This window comes from Mus pahari, chromosome 3 (assembly GCF_900095145.1).
Source record: "Mus pahari chromosome 3, PAHARI_EIJ_v1.1, whole genome shotgun sequence".
Classification (NCBI taxonomy): Eukaryota; Metazoa; Chordata; class Mammalia; order Rodentia; family Muridae; genus Mus; species Mus pahari.
In genome coordinates this window covers 99,416,884-99,434,978 of record NC_034592.1, presented here as the reverse complement: position 1 = coordinate 99,434,978, position 18,095 = coordinate 99,416,884, and the positions used below count along the sequence as shown (strand labels likewise).

The following is an 18,095-nucleotide window of genomic DNA, read 5'->3' as shown; positions in this document are numbered from 1 at the left end:
ACACACACACACACACACACACACACACAGCTCACACTTGTCAGAACTTTTTTGGACAAGTGCAGAAAACAAGAAAAAACACACTTGGCAGGGGTAGTTGGAGGAGACAAGGACAGAGAGAGAGAGAGAAAGAGACACAGACACAGACAGAGACAGAGAGACAGAGAGACAGGGGGATGGATGGAGGAAGGGAGGAGGAGGGAGAGGGGGAGCAAGGGGCTGAATGAAGAAGCAGCATACCACCACCCTCTTTCTATACATCCTGGGGAATGCATATTTATTTCCATTTGAATTTGTACTGTTTGCACAATTTCTCCCCCTGGGCTGACAACCCACAAAGCTAGGCTCTCCGAAATCAGAGTAGCAGAAACTCAAAGAGAGACCACTGCTTGATTTTGGTTAGGAAATAACTTGACAAGAGGATTTTTTTTTCTTTTTAAATTGTCATTTGCTCTCCAAAGAGTTTTCAGTCAATTAAAATCTGTACTCCAGGCCTCTTCCAGTTTGAAGGCACCTCTGCGTCTGCGATGAACAACCCTTGTTTGTGAGTCATTCATTTTCTCCATTACCAAGAGGAGAATAGAGGACAATTACATTGTTTGGACGAATCCGAGTGTTAGGAGGGGTATTTGTCACAGAGGCAGAGTGCAGTACCTGACAGGCAGCGATTGATGGCCAAGAATGAGCGCGAGTGACCAAAGCAGCCTCACAGGATGCAAATTACTGACTGTGGATTCCAATTTACCCTCTTCATTTTTCTTGCCTCTGCTGAAGACCATTAGTGGGTTTTGAAGCAGTGAAGGGGTCATTACTAATGTGGGGAGGCTCGAGCAGGAGGGGGGAGGGGGGGCAAAGCCTTCTGTAATTACACAGCTTTAAGGAACAGGCTGCAGGCCCTAGCCAAAAAAGTGTCAACACCTCGCAATCAGAAAAATTTATTTTCATTTTATGCTTAACCCATATTAACTCAACATTATCATCTTTCTTTGTTAACATTTGCAGAATATTAAAAGCCTGCCTTCTATATTAATACAGATCTAGTTAACCCTTTTGCTATACAGGGGGCTTGGTTGAACCTATGGCATGTGGGCTCTTGAACAAACAGTCATGCGCAGTTTGCGTGGTGCCTCTGATTGTGGAAGATGAAGCACCTGAAGGTTGAATTCTTAGATGATTGAAAAGTACCTCCTTCCTTCAATGCTGGGATGATTAGAATACTTTAGAGATTTATCCGTTTTATTCTTAATTGTATGTATAAGTGTGTGTTGGGGGGTATGCATGATGATCCGGGCCCCATTATAACCCAGAGGCCCCACATACCCTGGATCTGGAATTCCAGGCAGCTGTGAGCTCCCCAATATGGGTTTCTGGGAATGGCATTTGTGTCCTCTGCAAAAGAAGTAGGAGGTGCTTCTACACGGAGCCATCTCCCGGCCCCCCGATAACTCTACAGCGATGCTGGTGGGAAATAGTTATGACGAAAGGCTTTCTAGTCTATGAACAGCTCTGACACATGGATAAAAGTTTACCTTTCCGTTTAAGAAAACCAGTGAATTTTGAACAGGACCTTATGTAACAGATGCGTTTCATAATTATGCGCCCTCCAGCACAGAACCTCTTGAAGGAAACGTATGATTGTAAAAATAACATTCCTAGGTTTCAAGATGAGAGAAGAAAAGAGAGAGGGGTTTAATAGGAGTGTTGTTCGTTGTCAGTGTGAATGAACTGTGGCAGGAAGAAAAGAATTAAAAACCAAAATCCATGGCTTTGTTCTCTAGTTGCCGTACTTGACGTTAACATGGAAAAATTCCACAGGAAGCATGTCATAAAGCCGACTCCTTCTCCCCTGAGATGTCAGATGTATGCCTAGGGGAAGGGACGGGTGACCTAGGCAAGTCACTGTACATGACCTTGATAGCCCAGAGCACTAATCAGTAAAAAAAATCCAAGAATCTCAATTCCACCCGGATTAAAAACTCTGCATCCGATCCTTTTACGTTGGCTTTCAAAAGAGTTGTGATAACATATCAGCCAAGAGTCCAAACTTCTACTGTGGTTACTGACTAAGAAATAATAGTTATGTAGAGCAATCTCTCAAAAGTAGCATGGAGTGAGAATTCCTCATCAACTCACAAGGGAGCGAAGGAAATGGGTCTCCAGGCTTTCTACATGCAACAGACAGGAAAAGAGACACCCAGAATCCTAAGGCCAATGCAGGATGCTTTCCACCCCCGACTGATCAAAACCGTGGAGTGACCTAGGCACCTGGACATTCATTGCTGGTCCTACAGACTGTAACAGGAAGTTAGGCTGCCCCCACTGGCTCCTGTCCACACTTGTCAGCAAGTTAAACACATTGTTAAGTGTGATAAGGAGAACTGAGCCGTAGAATAAAGAATGCACGAAGGGTGGCTTCACGCTTAGAAGTATGTGCCTCTTTCCCGACTTCTGATGCATCTTTTAAAACGTTTGTCTCCTCATCAGCACCCGTACCCTTCAGAAGAGCAGAAGAAACAGTTAGCGCAAGACACGGGACTGACGATTCTGCAAGTGAACAACTGGTGAGTGACCCCAAGATCTCTCTCCCTGAACTAAAGTGGGGTGCTTGAGTGATTGTTTACTTTTCTTTCTTGGTTTTATTTCTGGAACAAAGGAAGTCAAGGATAACCCCTGCATGTCTTCCCTGAGGTGAAATGTATGCCTAGGACGAGGGACAGGTAGCCTGGGCCAGTGGGCTTTGTACTCTTTCTTCTCTCTCACCTGTTTTCTTTCCTTTTTTGTCTCCCCCCCCCCCAAGCTCACTTTCCCCTTCTCTAATGCTTTAAAATTCTCCAGCCCAGTCACAAGTTCTATCTGGCTCATTCCTGTCGAATACCATTGCCTGTGTGGTTTTTGCACAATGCTCACATACAGCACTATTCTGGGAAGGGTTTCTTTTGTCTGGACTCTCAGGAACACTGTAGACACAAGATGTCTTAGAACCTACGCATAGCTATGTATTTATTTATTTATTTATTTACCATAATTTTTCTTTAATAGAAGAGAAGGCTTTTTTCCATTTTTACCTTGTGCTTTAGATTACTTGCATGGTGGTATGCGGGCCATCTACCCTTTGTACGTGGCTTAGAGGGTAACTGAGGAAAGAGGAGGGGTAAGGGATTAAATAAAATGATCACAGTGGCCAAGAAATGATATAGGAATTACTTATCAAAATACTGGCCCGGGTTTTATCAGCAGCTTAATTTTGTTCTGTACATTCTTGGGGTGATGTTCAGATTAATTGAACTGACAGTTTTCTTTCAAAATTCAGGGGAAGTATTTGCACGGATTTCAGGCCTTATACAAACTTAATTACATGGAACTCCACTTTATCATTCTAATTCCATGTAGCAGAGGTTGTATTTACAAATGAGAAGTCTCTGGCTTTATTCACAGCTTTCCTTAATATATTTATCAAAGCAGGTTCATTTACAAAGTGCTCTATCTGTGGGATACAGGCAGGCAGACATTAACAAAGCTTTTAGGTTTATCAGGCTCGCTGCCTGATGAGCTACCCGAGGGTCAATTGATTTTGTGGTTCTGTGATTCATTTTTTTCTCATTTTTCTAGGATCACAATGAGAGACATGCTTGGAGAATTAGCCAGTTTGTCTGCCTTATCTGTCAGGCAATTTTTTTTTTCCCAGGGAAGTCAAGCTACTTAAATTGGCCACAGGAACTGTCGTTATCTGACTTTAATGCACCCTATAGTGTGGATAGCATTTCAATTACACCAGTAACCAAAGCTTAGCTGCAGCCCTTTTCATGCCTACTGTTGTACAGAAAGTGATGTGCCTACCTACAGAAGCAGAAAATTGAGTTGCCTTGCTTCTGTCAGGGTGATTAATGCAGAAATAAACTGCTAACCCGAAAAGAGAGGCAGAAAGAAAGGATAGACAATACAGACCAGGATTCTCTTTAATTTTCTTCTAAAGATTGGAGCTATGTACATTTAAAGATACCCTTTAGAGCAAAAATCTTGAAATAAAGGTTGTAATCTCTGGGGTGAGATGTGCTTGGAACTGTGCATTGGTAGGGGCCTTCTGATGTAAATATATAATGTGTAAGCATATACATTCTCATTCCTTTTCCCAGTTCAAGCAATCAGTTGTCTGAAACAATAAAATAAGCATATTCTGGGTTAGGTTTAGGAGACTCAGCCCCACACTGGTCTCCAGTGTAAGGTGCTGTAGAGCCAATGCTGCCCGGTACAGGCACCATCACTTTAGACATTTGGTTGTTGTTTTTCGTTTTGTTCAGTTTTGTAAATTTAGGACATATTCAAGGAAGTTGTGGTGAGAATTTTTGAGACAAATGGAATGTTTTTACGCTGATATTTGGCATTGACATTTGACCTTTCTTTGAAAATGCTGTCACATTTCATCCGTTCCTGGCATTTTTTTTGATGTAATCATTGCCCTTGAAGAGAAAAGAAGACTCAGTTCTCTATGTAAAGACCAGCCCTCCTCACAGACACCTGACTGGGACCTGGAAGAAAGGACCCTTCTTTTCTGAATTCCACAGAGCCCCAAGGCATGTGCAGGAGTTCAGCTGGTGTGATATTTTGGGTGTCTTGTTTCTCTGTGATTTGGGCCACATTTGCCGAGGGTGAAGACATGACAGTCTGTCACATGGCACACTCACCGTAATATGGGATAAACGTTGACACCTCTGTCTCTACAAAATAATTCCATCTTTCTAATTTTCACACTTCCTTCTGAAAATTTTCTGTAATCCTGCCCTTAGGTCCAATTCTTAGCTAATAGCTCCCATAACTTTGATAATAAGGTGTGACTCATGAGCACGGCTCCCCAGGGTCCCCTGAAGCACTGCCAAGAGTTGAAGAGAGGGGCCCCCCCATCCGGGGATTTCTGGAAGGAATCTGAAGAGGATCACCCCCCACACTGGTACATTTTGAACTTGTCTGTCCACTGCCGTGACAAAGTCACCTTTGAAACAGTGCTGACTCGCCTCTCTCAGGAGACTTCAGACTCATAGACCTCAGATGCATAGAGTGACAGGAAGAACGAACATTCTAAAAGAATGTTCTAGACCCTGAGAATGGTTGCTCTCAGTGGGAAAAAAAGGGGTCAAAAGTTGCTCCTGGGGCTGTAGAGCTGCTCCGTGATTGAGAGCACTTGCTGCTCATTCCAAGGACCCAAGTTTAATCTCCAGAACCCAAGTTAGACAGCTCACAACAGTGTGTATCTCCAAGTCTCTGTGGGAATATCCCCAATGTGTGCATGCCAGACACAGACACATGTAAACACATACATGGACACATGAACACACGTGTATACATACATGAAAGTTAATTTTTAAAAAAATAGTTTCTAAACTTTAAACCCTTTCCCCATCAGCCAGATGTGACCGGAGTCCAGTCTTACATGACACAGGGGTTACACCCAGGGACTTGAGTGTAGTCAGGAAAGCCGACATCTATAGTTAATAAACAACAGGTCATGGCCCCACATACCTAATGAGAGCAATAAGCAGTAAAAACAGGCCAGTTAAGACCATCAGTAATTAGGAACTAAGAACAAATAGACAGCATGGAAGTTTAAGAGATAACTGAGAGAATTAGAGATGTGTTGGATCTGTGTAGCCTAGGCTAGAAAGGCCCTTAGAGAACTTCTCAGATGTACTTACAGAGAGAGTGTGTAAAACATGATGACACAGCCAAACCAAAGAGTGACTCCCAGAAGGATCAGAGTTTATGACACCAGTGTCATGTCCCCAACAATCACCTCACAGAAGTCCATGAATAATAAACCGCTCAAGTAAGATTTCTTTTTCAAGATGACATTATAGACGAGGGGGTTGGGCATGGTACCTCACATCTATAACACTAGGACTTCAGAGACTGGGGTAGGCAGGATATGTTGAGTTCAACACTAGCCTGGGCTATGGAGTGAGTTCCAGGTCAATTTGGACTACAGGGTTAAATCTTACCTCAAAAATCCAAACACAAGGTCAGGCATGGTGGGTTACTTGTTTGTTACAAAAATGAAAGAACCCAAGTTCCAACCCCAGAGCCCACATAAGCCTGGTAGTAGTGGTTCCCATCTGTTGTGCCTATTGCCTAAAGTGAGATGGGAGGCACAGAGAAGAGAATCTGCAGAGGCTCTGGGAGCTACCTTGCTTAGTTTACACAGCAGACAACAAAGAAACCTTGTCTCAAACAAGGCAGAAGTCAAGGACTGACCTCCGACATTGCTGATCTCCACATGTCTGCTATGGTGTGTGCATACTGCACTAATAATATACATACAAACCACTCAGGCACATATCATAAACACACACACACCACAGAGGAAAAAAATGTAAAACTCTTTCAGCTAAATCACAAAACATTCATATCCACATGCAACACAACACCAGAATTACACTGTAGTTACAATATTTACCTAAAATTCTCATCTATAGATTAATTTATCGTTTTTTCATTTTGAAGCAGGGTCTTGCCTACCCACAATTCTCCACGTTGTACAGGTTAGCCTTGAACTCACAATCCTCACCTATCCACCTGAGTTCTGGGCTTACACGTGCACAAAACTGCATTTGGTCTCTATGCTACTATTGTTCTTTTGAAAAAGCCTCACTGTGTAACCTTGGCTTATTTGGAACTTGCTTTGTAGACCAGGCTGGCCTTGAACTCACATAAATCGGCCTCTAACTTTAAAGTTCTGGAATTAAAGACATGAGACGCTGTTCCTGGCTCCAGATTAATTTTTAAAAGAAAAAATTATATTGCATTCTTTAAAATCCATGAGGTTATAGTAATTATAACCAACTACAAAACAACATCCAAAGTCTACAGGGGTGAGCTCTTGATGGAATGCAGGTAAGCTAGGATTTACTTCTTTTTAGAAGATAGGTTCCAGGCCCCCAAATCAAAAAGCATGAAACTTAAATCAAGGAACTTTACAGTGAAGGAGGTGCAGAGAATTTCTTTGTATAACAGATAAATGCCCTGCAGAATCTTTCAAACTAAGATGAACCACTAATCACTCGTGTCCTGTTTGGCCATTTCCCCATCAAGAGGACCCATAATCATGTTGGCTGTAACATCTCTAAATGATCAACACCCTCACAGAGGACAGAAGCTTGACTCCTCATGCTTCAGATTGGCCCCATCACAAATTTTTTAGAAGGTACAGGAGTTTGTTCCATTCAGACTGAAGGACTTCTGAGAATCTCTTGAGGGTCAGGGTGTCTCCCTAGTAGTTGATCTCCCTTACAGCCTTAAAATGGCTCAGCGCCTTCCCAGACACCAGCTCAGGTGACTTGGCTTTCTTTCGTGTGAAGTGGAACCATGCTGGAGTAAAGGACACTTGTGGTAAAGTATGATGTAGCTTATGAGCACTCTGAGAATCAAAGGCAACATGCTTGGGACTCTGAAGTCCTGATGAAAGTGCAGCCAGCAGCAGGGTGGTGGCCCGAGGGATGTAGTAATGTTCTCTAGGAACCCATTGTCCCAGACAAATTCACAAGATGCTCTGACTTGAAGAGCGAGTTCATCCTGCTCTAGGTGGACTTCAGGAGGGACAGTCACTTGCAGGCTTATGCCAGTGAATTTCCCAGTCCAACTTGAAGCCTAATTAGTAGGATGCAGAGGAAGTGTCAAAAAGGCCAGACCTCTTTACAGCAAAGGAAAGTCATTCTCCAGGGTACGTGAGAGTTGCCATTGTCTTCTCGAAAACAAGAGAGCAGACCCTGGGAAATACGTTGTAATATTAGGACATCAAGAGTAATCTGGGAACTGAGGGAATAATTTTGCGGTAAACATATGGAATAATTGGCCAGTGGTGCAAGAAATGTAAATGAGGCACCGAGACAGCTGGACACTTTTATCTCAAGAGAGAAAGGACTGAAGGATTGAGTGATAAACCAGGGAGGTGGGGTTGAGAAAAAAACCTAGACAGAGCAAAGCCTGCCGGAGTAAAAACCCTCTTTCTGCTCAGCAGTTTCCACCATGGCCATTTGTTAAATGCATAGCTGCCGTCTGCGGTGATTATTTCCAAGGAACATCTATGTTTCAGAGTAAAAACCATTTGAATCTCAAGTCAGATTTGCCAGGTGCTAGATTCATTGTCAGCATTTAATGTGCTGAGACTGCCAATGCTGAGGAAATGAATTAAAAAAAAAAAAAAAAAAAAAAAGGCATGGTTTTGAACTCCAGTGTGGAGAGCGGGAGGTAAGAGGTCTCTCTCTCTCTCTAGGTTCCCTGTGCCAGAAACACCCAGTCCCTGGAAGAGAGGTAGAGAGGCCACAGGGACCCAATGCTTCCAACTTGTCTCATGCTGTCTTCTGCTAGTCACAAGTGGACGTCCTCATAACAGATACCCCTGGCTGTGATAGCGATAAGACTTCCCATCTCTGCTCATCTTCACATGAACTCTATCAAAGGGCACTCTTATTATTTCTTGGAGACCCACAATAAGAAGGAAGGAGTGGGATGGCTCAGAGATGAAAAGATAGGAAAAGAAAAACAGGCATGATGAATGCTTAACTAGAAGGACTGCCAGGTCTCCCACCCATTGCCCTATCTGATCAGTGATTCTAGACAGTTCCTATCCTGTACTGATGGAAGTACCATTTCCAGAAATTTCGATTCAGTCCAAATGTAGGCAGGCAGCTCATACTCAGCAAGAGCCTGTTAAAAGTTGTAAACAAAAGGAGCAGAGGGGAATTGGGGGGGGGGGGGGCAGGGAGGAGGCAAGGGAGTGAGGTAGTCCTTTACAACTACACCCACCCACTCCTTCGTGCTTTTTCCTTTTTCTTTTTTTTTTTCTTTATAAAGAAAGAGTGAAATATGGTTTTCATAGCAAACTGGCGGCGTTATCTCAGGATGCATATTTCTCTGCTGGGCTAGAATGCCAATAAGAGGAGAAAAAAAAAGTTTCTCGTTTAGAGGAATGTACAGTGCTGGAGAGAAAACACCAAACACCAACAAAAGAATGCAATGAATTTCTGAAACAATTCCAAAAAAAAAAAAAAAAAAAAAAAAAGATGAAGAAAGAAAAAAAAAAGTCCCTTAAAGAAATGTTTCCATGTTTTTAAGAGAGAGAAAATTCCTTATATTGAAAGTTACTGTTGTTCAAGTTTCTATATTATAGAAGGAAAATTGGAATATAATGTGTTTAAATTGGGGGGGGGGGGAGATTTTTAGAATTTAGCCTTCTCTCTTTCACTGACAAGAACAATGAGCTCCAGACAGCTCCTGCATTAGGCACAGGGACCTACCTACCACTGCACTTCATTATGCCAGTATTTGGAAGAGAGACAAGGTTTGCTCAAATAGGTCCTTTATCCATCTCCATTGGCATGATCTACATGGTTTCTCTGGTAATGCTGAAAGAAAAGCCCATACTTCAGGCAGCTACAGGGTTTGACATTAGGACGCTATTGACTTGACCGGTTCCTCCTTTTCACTGGGGGTGGGGTGGAGTGGGGGGAGTGAAGTGACGTCATTGAAAATATTACAAATGTATCCTATAGCAACTGATTTAGTAAGTGTTTCTAGTTCCAATTACAGAGGGATAAAGTAAAAATTGTATTTTAAAAAAAGATTAAAAAAAAAAAAAAAACCAAGGAATTGGGATGTTCAAGTTACTCTTAAGTTATTTTTAGAATGTAGAAGCTAGAGAGCTTTGCCTGTGCAGTGCTTCCACGGAGCCTGAAATTAGAAGCTATTAAAATGATACAAAATAGATTAGAATGTATCAATACTGCCTTGTCTCCCAGGCTGGCTCCTTCCCTCCCTCCCTCCTTCCCTCTCTCCCTCCCTCCCTCCCGTTCTTCCCCCTTCCCTCCCCCTTTCCATTCTCCTTCCTCCTCCTCCTCCTCCTCCTCCTCCTCTCTCTGAGGGCTGCTGCAGCTTGGTCCAGTTTTCAGTGTTGTTGATGTGTTCCCCTTCACACACACTGCTATGGGGACTTTTCCAGTGAAATACCAAGCAGCATTGACTACTTTTTAAATTCCTTCCAAAATTCTGCTCTCAGGGAACTCCTCTCTGAATGGGCTTTAGATGGCTCGCACCCGTTCACTTCACTAGTTCACTCATGCATTCTCCCACTGGAGAGGAGCCTTGTAAAAATTACTTAATTGAGAAACTGCTCTGTTAATGAGTAAATGTAGGTCCTATTAACCTTGTGATCTCGAGGAGTCGTTTTTTGTTGTTACTACTGCTGTTTTCATTGTGTTGAATTTTTAAGTATGAGAGTGGACAGGGTTAGGTAGCGGTTCCTCGTGTCCACCCTGATGTCCACTCCTTCCCTCCATTCGGACACTCAGAACTACTTATTCCTATTGTGTAAACAAGGAGGATCAGTTTATATCTGGGGGAGAGGATCCTTAGAGATCTGGGGAGAGGAGTAAAGAAAGCTTTTTTTTTTTTTCCAATATTGCTTTTCAAGTTCTTTTCCTGTTCATTGTTTTCGTTCTAATCAGAACATCCCCCTGTTGTTTCCGGTTTGGTCGGGGTTTGTGGGTGAATCGGAATCGCCCAAGCTGACTGGCCATTCTCTAGAGATTAGCTGCTGACTTCCAGTCCTCACTGAGAGTCACACACATTCTACACTCATGTTGAAAAATGCAAAGTTCTTTCTCTCTTTGGCTGGCAAGGTAAACACTGGAAGATCGAGCATTTCCCCTTGTTTCCAGATACAGCGTATCTTTTAGATAAGTTCGGGCAGGCTGAGGTTTCAGGTTGTTTAGCATGGACTTCTCGGGCTCCAAACTTCCCTCAAGCCTTTAGATAAGAAACAATAACGTCAGCAGACCTAATTCAGAGGCTTGGAACAGGAAACAAAACCTGAATTCAAATCTACCTCAAAGTCCACAAGGTAAAATTCCTCCCCAGAGGTCTTGACTTAATGGCTTCAAGTCAGCTTTTGAGAAAAAGCTGGATCTTCCTTGACGAGGGGTATTCTCTGCCCTTCGTTTGGTACGATGATGTCTTTCTGGCCACGGGCACTTGCATACTTCACATTGTATAATGCTGCTGATAATGTCGAAGTGAAACGTTTCTCTATTTTAAACCTGCATTTCAGATTTGATTTCACTTAAATCGGAAACCTGTGCTACTTTCAATAATGATACACAGTTTTCTAAAATTTAGAAGAGTCTCCTCTTCAAACAAGACTTTGCTTGTTGTAGAATGGACAGTGGTAACTCCGAGTGTGCAGAAACTAGGCATTGGGGTCTGCTGGGCGGGGTTTCCTAAACGGTGGGTCTGATTCTTAGTGTTTTATTTGCTAGCTCGGTTTAAAAGCTGCACGGGGGACTCATGAGCAGTTTTTCCTCTTCTTAAAAATCTGTAGAAAGAAGCTCACTGGAATGTAGCCACAGCTGCTTTATTTCCTGTGTTACCTGAGGCTAGGTGAGGCAGGGCAAATTCCAGATAGCTTCTTAGCTGTGAGTTACTGAGTCCTGCTGCTCTTGGATCTGTGTGATTCGGTGTGACTTTGCTTCCTGCAAACCTGAGCTGTGGATGAGCGTTGCCTGTTTGTGAGCTTGTGTCTTATGGCCTGGTCCAGAGTCATAGAATGGAAAGAGAAAAAAGGAGAACCTCCTCAGGATGAAGGAGCAGACCAAGCCTGGGATTACCTTCCCTCATGTTTTATTTCATAATATTACAAAAGCAACGTCAGTAAACAGGAAATGGGTGATGTGTAAAATAATTAGCAACAAAGGGAACATAATAAGTGACTTATTAAAATCCATACATGGATTATATGACCCTGTCAAGTTCAGAGACCAGGGAGCACATGACTCAAGTGCCATTTCTGAGGGGATCGCCCCAGTGCACTTTGTCAGCTTAGTGGCTTCTGACATTAAATAAGCTGCAGGTGTGGTTGATTGAGTAGCCCTTTGACAGGAATGAGAGACGGGCACCCTAGTCCTTTCTGAGCTCCAACTCCGTTTTCATTACCTTCTCCGCGAATTACATTTAGTCAACCAACATATGTGTAGTTCTGGGAAAATCTCTGCTGGAAGAATTAGTCATTGTTCCACTCATAATAAAATTACGCTATCAATTTGCCACAAGAGGAACACTGGAGTTCACTAAATTATTGCCATGCATTTTTTTTTTCCTAAAGACAAAGTGATAGCAATTAAAACAACAACCACAACCACCACCCCTGGATTCTATTTTTTTTTTAATGGTGTGAGGGGAGGATCGAGGCTGGCTCGAAAGGGAGGTTGTGTCTCCCTTTTCCATGTTGCAAATTTCATTTTCCTTAATTAGAAAATGGTGCTTATAGAGAGTGAGCAGGAGGTTTAAGTGAAGAAAGAGGGAAGAATGAAACCTGAGCTGAGCCCTAAATAATCTGTCAGAAAATGACAACTCACCTCCCTCAAGACTATTTCATTTGAAAGATTCGCTAGGTTACATTAGGCTTGGATAGATTTTTCTGGAAATGCGACCATAACCCACAGCCAAAAAAATGCCCAGCTTCACAGTTCTACAGATAAGTCAAACCCATATCTTGGTCCCATCATGGTGACAAGTACACACTTCTTAGCACCCACCTTGGGCACCAGTTTCAGGATGCTCTATCCCCTGGGATTTGAGCTTTGGTTATGACATAAGAATAAGAATAAGAATCAGCAGGATCTAATATGCTACTGTTTGAATTCATATTCTGCTAGGTTAATTAAAGAATGCCAATAATTTAGCCTCAGGAGGAATTCTTGACTGTTCATACCCTCATATAAATAATGCCTGTCCATTTACTCTCAGGTGGATGACAAAATAAATTTAGAATTGTATATATTATACTTAAGTCAATTTCTATTCCATTGTAAAATAAAAGTTTCCAGTCCCAGGAAGTAGTTCACTAATTTTAAATAACAATTCTAATAATATAGTTTTACTAAATAATTGAGGAAACCCCTTTCCAGTATATTATAGTGAATCTTTTAAGACAAATGTAAAAGTGCTTATAGAACTGGTACTTCATGGAGATGATAAGATTTTCCAAGATAACACCAGAAAATTGGTAACAGAGGGGAAAATAAAACAATGAATACCCCCTGTTGCTTACGTTACCTACACAAAATCTTCCACAGTCTAACAGTAGAGTTTACCAAGAGACTAAAATGGATACAAAGACCAAAATCTCTGTAATAGAAAAGGCAGCAGAATGACATTGAAGTGTGTGTCATGGGTAAGACTCTTTGCATTTGATTGTAAGAGCAAACAAGCCAAATGGTCTGAAATAATAATTTCTGGATTTTTATTCTACTTTTGAATTGAACCTCAGAGCTGAGGTCTTAGTAAGTATTCATAACTTGGTGCTGAACTGAATTCACACCAGATAGAATGGAAAGGCTCGGGAAGGAAACACACTGAAAACATCCATTGGGCAAGAGGGCCACTCAGAAGCTGTTTCTTACAGGAGATTAGATTTGAAGTTCATTTGAATCAGGGGAAGGAACTGTTGTTAGTAGACAGATAGCAGTGTGAGAGGCCTTGAAGGAGGGGAACTGAGCCCAGGAAGAAAACGCTTTCTCTTTCCAGAGAAAAATAAACTTGCAAGTTATCTAATACACAGAGAGAAAGGGGGGCGGGAAGAAAAAGGCAGAGACAGAGACAGAGAGAGACAGAGAGGGGGCAGGGAGAGAGAGAAACAAAAGAGAGACAGAGACAGAGAGAGAGCCCAGATCCCTAGAGCAGTGGAAAGAGCAACGTTCACACACATCAGCGTGCAGTGTGATCTGTGAAGAGAGTCGACCTGGACATCATCAGGAGCTTGGGTCTAATTCCAACCCAGACAATGTGTGTGATCTCAGGCAATTTATCCTTTCTTAGTACCTATTCCCTCATCCATTAAAGAACCAGGAGTAGTTGATTTTTTTAAAAGGTCCTTTCTATCCTTAAAATTCTATTATTTTATTATTCTAAGCCTGTGAACTAGAAAAAAAAATCTAGTCAAAGCAGGCGAGATGAAACATGATTTTAACCATTGTGTCCTGAATTGATTAGAAGAAGAGATAGAGAGACCAGTCCTAGGAGGCTAGGAGGGACTTAAACAAAACCCCGAATCAGGGGCTTAGCTATTAAAATGAAGAAAAAGAAACCAATTTTTATCACTATTGTTAAAAACCATAGCAAGATTTAGTGACTAATTCAGCATGGGGTGAGAATAGAATAAGAACCCAACTCTAGGTTTTAGAGAGCAAGAGCTTGGGGCTGATTTCCACAATGACAACAGATTGGGGAGTGGGGGGTGTGTTACTAATGATTGCTCTGGGAAGATGAGCTTGTTTTCAGGATTGGTCACAAAAAAAGTAGAGATGGGCCCTGGGGGGGGAGGTCAGGGGGCAGTCAGAAGAACGGGAAACACTGTAGGACCACACAGAGGGGACAAAGGTGAGTCTGAGGGTGGAGATGTTATTCACACCCTGACAGCAGATGAGCCTGTCCATAAGGAGAGGAGGCCTTGGTGACAGGGATGTTGGGAGGAAACCAAGCTGATCATTGATTGGTGACAGTCCCTGAGAGCACTGTCAGGAAGAGCACTATACAGGGCAAGACTTCAATATATCAATATATAGGTTACAGTGTCCAGTTGGATGGGGCGAGTAGGGTTGAGGAAAAGTTACATATCTCTTTAAAGTTCAAAGATCGTGGGTCCAGGGAAATGGCACAGAGAGTGATGGGGCCTGCTACTATGCTTGATGGCCTCAGTTCAGTACCCAAAGGAACTATGCAGTAGAGGGAGAGAATCCATCCTTCCAGATTGTCCTCTGACCTCCACATAAACACTGTGGCACACAAGCACAATTCTCCGTCCCCATCCACCCAAGGTTTGGATGGGTCCATGAGAGATACACTTTGTATCACAAAACTTTTGACTTAGGTAGACAATCCGTAATTTTTCCATAAATGTGAAGGTTGAAAATCTTGTTACATGTGTGGAATTATAGAATCTTTTTACACATACACGGGCCTTGTTTTGTTGTCTTCTGTTTTTGAAATGCAGGGGTTCTATTCCTTTAGAGGTCAGCAACAAAACAAAAACAATCTTTCTTCTAGCATGCTATGGAGTCAGTTATAGAGAATAGCATTCTGTAATCTCCTGCCCTGACACTTCCATAGCAACTTATAAACTTTAAAAGGGCAGCTCTGAAGAATCCTGAAATATCACCTTACTAAGCTTTCTGAATGGGGTCTGTGAATATCTGACCTTAGTTGCTTGGATTAAACTCTTCCTGCAAGATAGATACTCTTCTAAACATTCAAAGGGCTTCAGATGGCCAGACCACCTTCATTTGTTAATGTTATCTTTTTGTGTTGTTCTTATTTGCTTTATGCATGTGTGCGTGCATGCATCTGTGCATGCGTGTATACACGTGTGCACCATGGTTTCACTATGTAACACTGGGTGTCCTGGAACACGCTTTGTAAACCAAGCTGGCTTCAGTCTCACAGGGATTCACCTGCCTTGCCTCTCCAGTGCTAGGACTAAGGTGTGCACCAGCACACCCTGCCCTGTTTCTGTTATATACACTGAACTCCACACAATGCCATTTTGTTAGCAAATTGTTTATTTAGTCAACTTCTGACCATAAAGCAGAACAAGGCATACAGCTTACAACTTGCAGCTAGGAATAACGAACTTTTCCACATTACATGTTTAAGTCAGCAAGACAGTTGTGAGATACCCTCAAGTCTTATAGAACTTCAAATAAATTCAGCAACTTGCAAAAGGGATAACTGTGCCATTTAGATGCCCAAGTCAGTGGAGAATTTGTGACATCCTCCAACATCCCAAAGCACAATTTAGTCAACAAATCCCTGACACTTGCAACCATGGACCCCTCTAAGCTATGCTTCGCTTTCTGCTCACTAAGCCCCAAAGCTGACTTCTCACTGAAGAACCTGTCTCTGAAGGATCTGATCCAAAGGTTCACAGTTTGCGTTGATGCGTTGGTAAACCGAAGTTCATCTCTATGGAAAACTCTCCCACATAGGAGCGTTTTTCTTGCCAAGGGAATTGGATATCCCTAAGCTAGATAAACTCTAGAATTTCAAATAACTCTGCTCTTCAGTGAGTTTGAAACCTTTTGGAAACTCATCCGGCCCTATCAGATGCAATGAACGAATCATCTTTGTTATCATCCCATCCTGGCTATATTCGGAATAATGTATGAAAATTTTACAATTTCTTCAGGAAAGACGAGTGTAACAGGCTGAGTCATTTTATGAGAATATATTATTTTATGACTCAAATCTTTATTTAAGGGGAGCATTAAATACAACATCAAACAGTCAGGGTAATCATCATTACAGTGGAGCTGAATTTTATAATAAATCTCTCCCGTGGTTCCCTGGGACACTTGCCTTGCAAGACTCAATTTCACTTAGCTTTCGGTAACACTGTGTTCAGAAACAGGGATGTCATTGTTAACCACCAGCACCACATCTATTATTAAAATGTTTCAAAAATTACCTGAAGAAAGTTCAGCTTCATTTAAAAACGCATATGCCATTACTTGAGGGTGGCCAAGAAGGTCCATTGGCTGACTGTTGTCACAGTATCCACTGATGTGACTGACCCACAACAGTCTAACTTGTTGAATAAATGCCCCTGGTGAGGAAGGGCATGTGGTTACACTTGAGGAAAGATGCTAACACAGTGTCCCCTCCATGTAGTTAAAAACTGATCAGGGCCTTAAAACTTTATCAAAGGTAATTGGAAATTTAAAGCATAGAATAATAGCCTGTCAGCACTGGACAGTTGCTAATAAAGTTAAATACTAGATCATTTAAATGAATAAATTATAAGTACAAAAGGCCTTAAAGGTAGGTAATCTCAGCCCAAACTGTCATCCCTAACTCACCCCCCCCCTCAAAAAATTCTGAGTTATGGACAGAACAAATAATTTTCTTACTTGGTGGTAAAAAAAACTAAGATTGAAACAGATCAAGTCGCCATGTTCAAAGCTGTTCACAGGATACCCCCTCCTCACACCTCCAAGTCCTCATTTCAATCTTTAAATTATCTCAAAAAGAAAAAAAGAGCCACTAACTCACCTCCTTCTTGCTCCTCAAATGTCTTCATGCTGTGACTCACTAGATTTTTCAGGAAAATGGGAGCTGCCTCCCTGATAGTTATTACTGAGCATGTGAGTTGTGAAGAATTAATTAGCAAAACGCAGCTGACCTTTTCCCATTCTATTTTAAGTATATTTTTGATTTGATTTTACTTTATGCATACAGGTGTTCTGCATGCCTGGCACCAGTGCAGCCCAGAAGAGGCTGCCCCTGGAACCAGCGTTAAGGAAAGCTGTGAGCTTCCATGTGCTGGGAATTGAACCTGGGTCCTCTAGAAAAGCAGCAAGCTCTCTTAACGTTTAAACCATCTCTTCAGCTCATCAAATACATTTTGTTAAATGAAATGGATATGTATGCCTTATTTATTTTTTAAGCACGACACCTTCATTTTGGATTTGGAAATGATTAAATTGGTTACTGGAGGACTGAGAGAGAGAGAGAGGCTAGCCAAAAGCACAGAGCACTTAACCTGAATGATATAATAAAAATGAGAGCTGGGGACCCAAGCAGGAGAACGGTAATGGAAGCACAGCTACTGTTAAAAACTTAACAATTAGCCAAGAGTGGGAGCCACTGCCATATTGAATATGTGACCTTGGACTCCAACCAATTATGAAGACCCAGGGCAGCCAGCGAACAAAGCAATTACAATGGGAGTCAAACTATTAAGGAGCCAAGAGTTCAGTGGCTTTATGTGCCTGCCAAGGTATCCCTAGAATGCCATGTAATAGGAATTGAATAATACTAAGAGTCCCACATGGTGGCTTAAAGCAAGTTATGGTATGATCCAATCCAGGCAGATTTTTCATTTTGATGAGTATGGGTGTGGTTATTTTATTTTCATATGTACTTTTACATTTAAACTGAAATAACGATTAACAGTAAAATGCCAGTGGTTTAGCTGGCTATGAACTTGTAACTAAGTACACTTGGACTCTCTTTCTCTCTCTCTCTCTCTCTCTCTCTCTCTCTCTCTCTCTCTCTCTCTC

General features: G+C 42.0%; 1 protein-coding gene across 12 annotated transcripts in view; it reads left to right on the top strand.

Moving 5' to 3' along the window:
• The window catches only part of Meis2 (Meis homeobox 2), a 207,891-nt gene that overhangs the window by 146,588 nt on the left and 43,208 nt on the right, over positions 1-18,095 (top strand). For all 12 annotated transcript variants that reach the window (XM_021193464.2, XM_021193467.2, XM_029536642.1 and 9 more), the window contains one exon: positions 2,485-2,561. In XM_021193464.2, the coding sequence (XP_021049123.1) occupies positions 2,485-2,561 (77 nt within the window). The remainder of the gene's footprint in view (positions 1-2,484; positions 2,562-18,095) is intronic.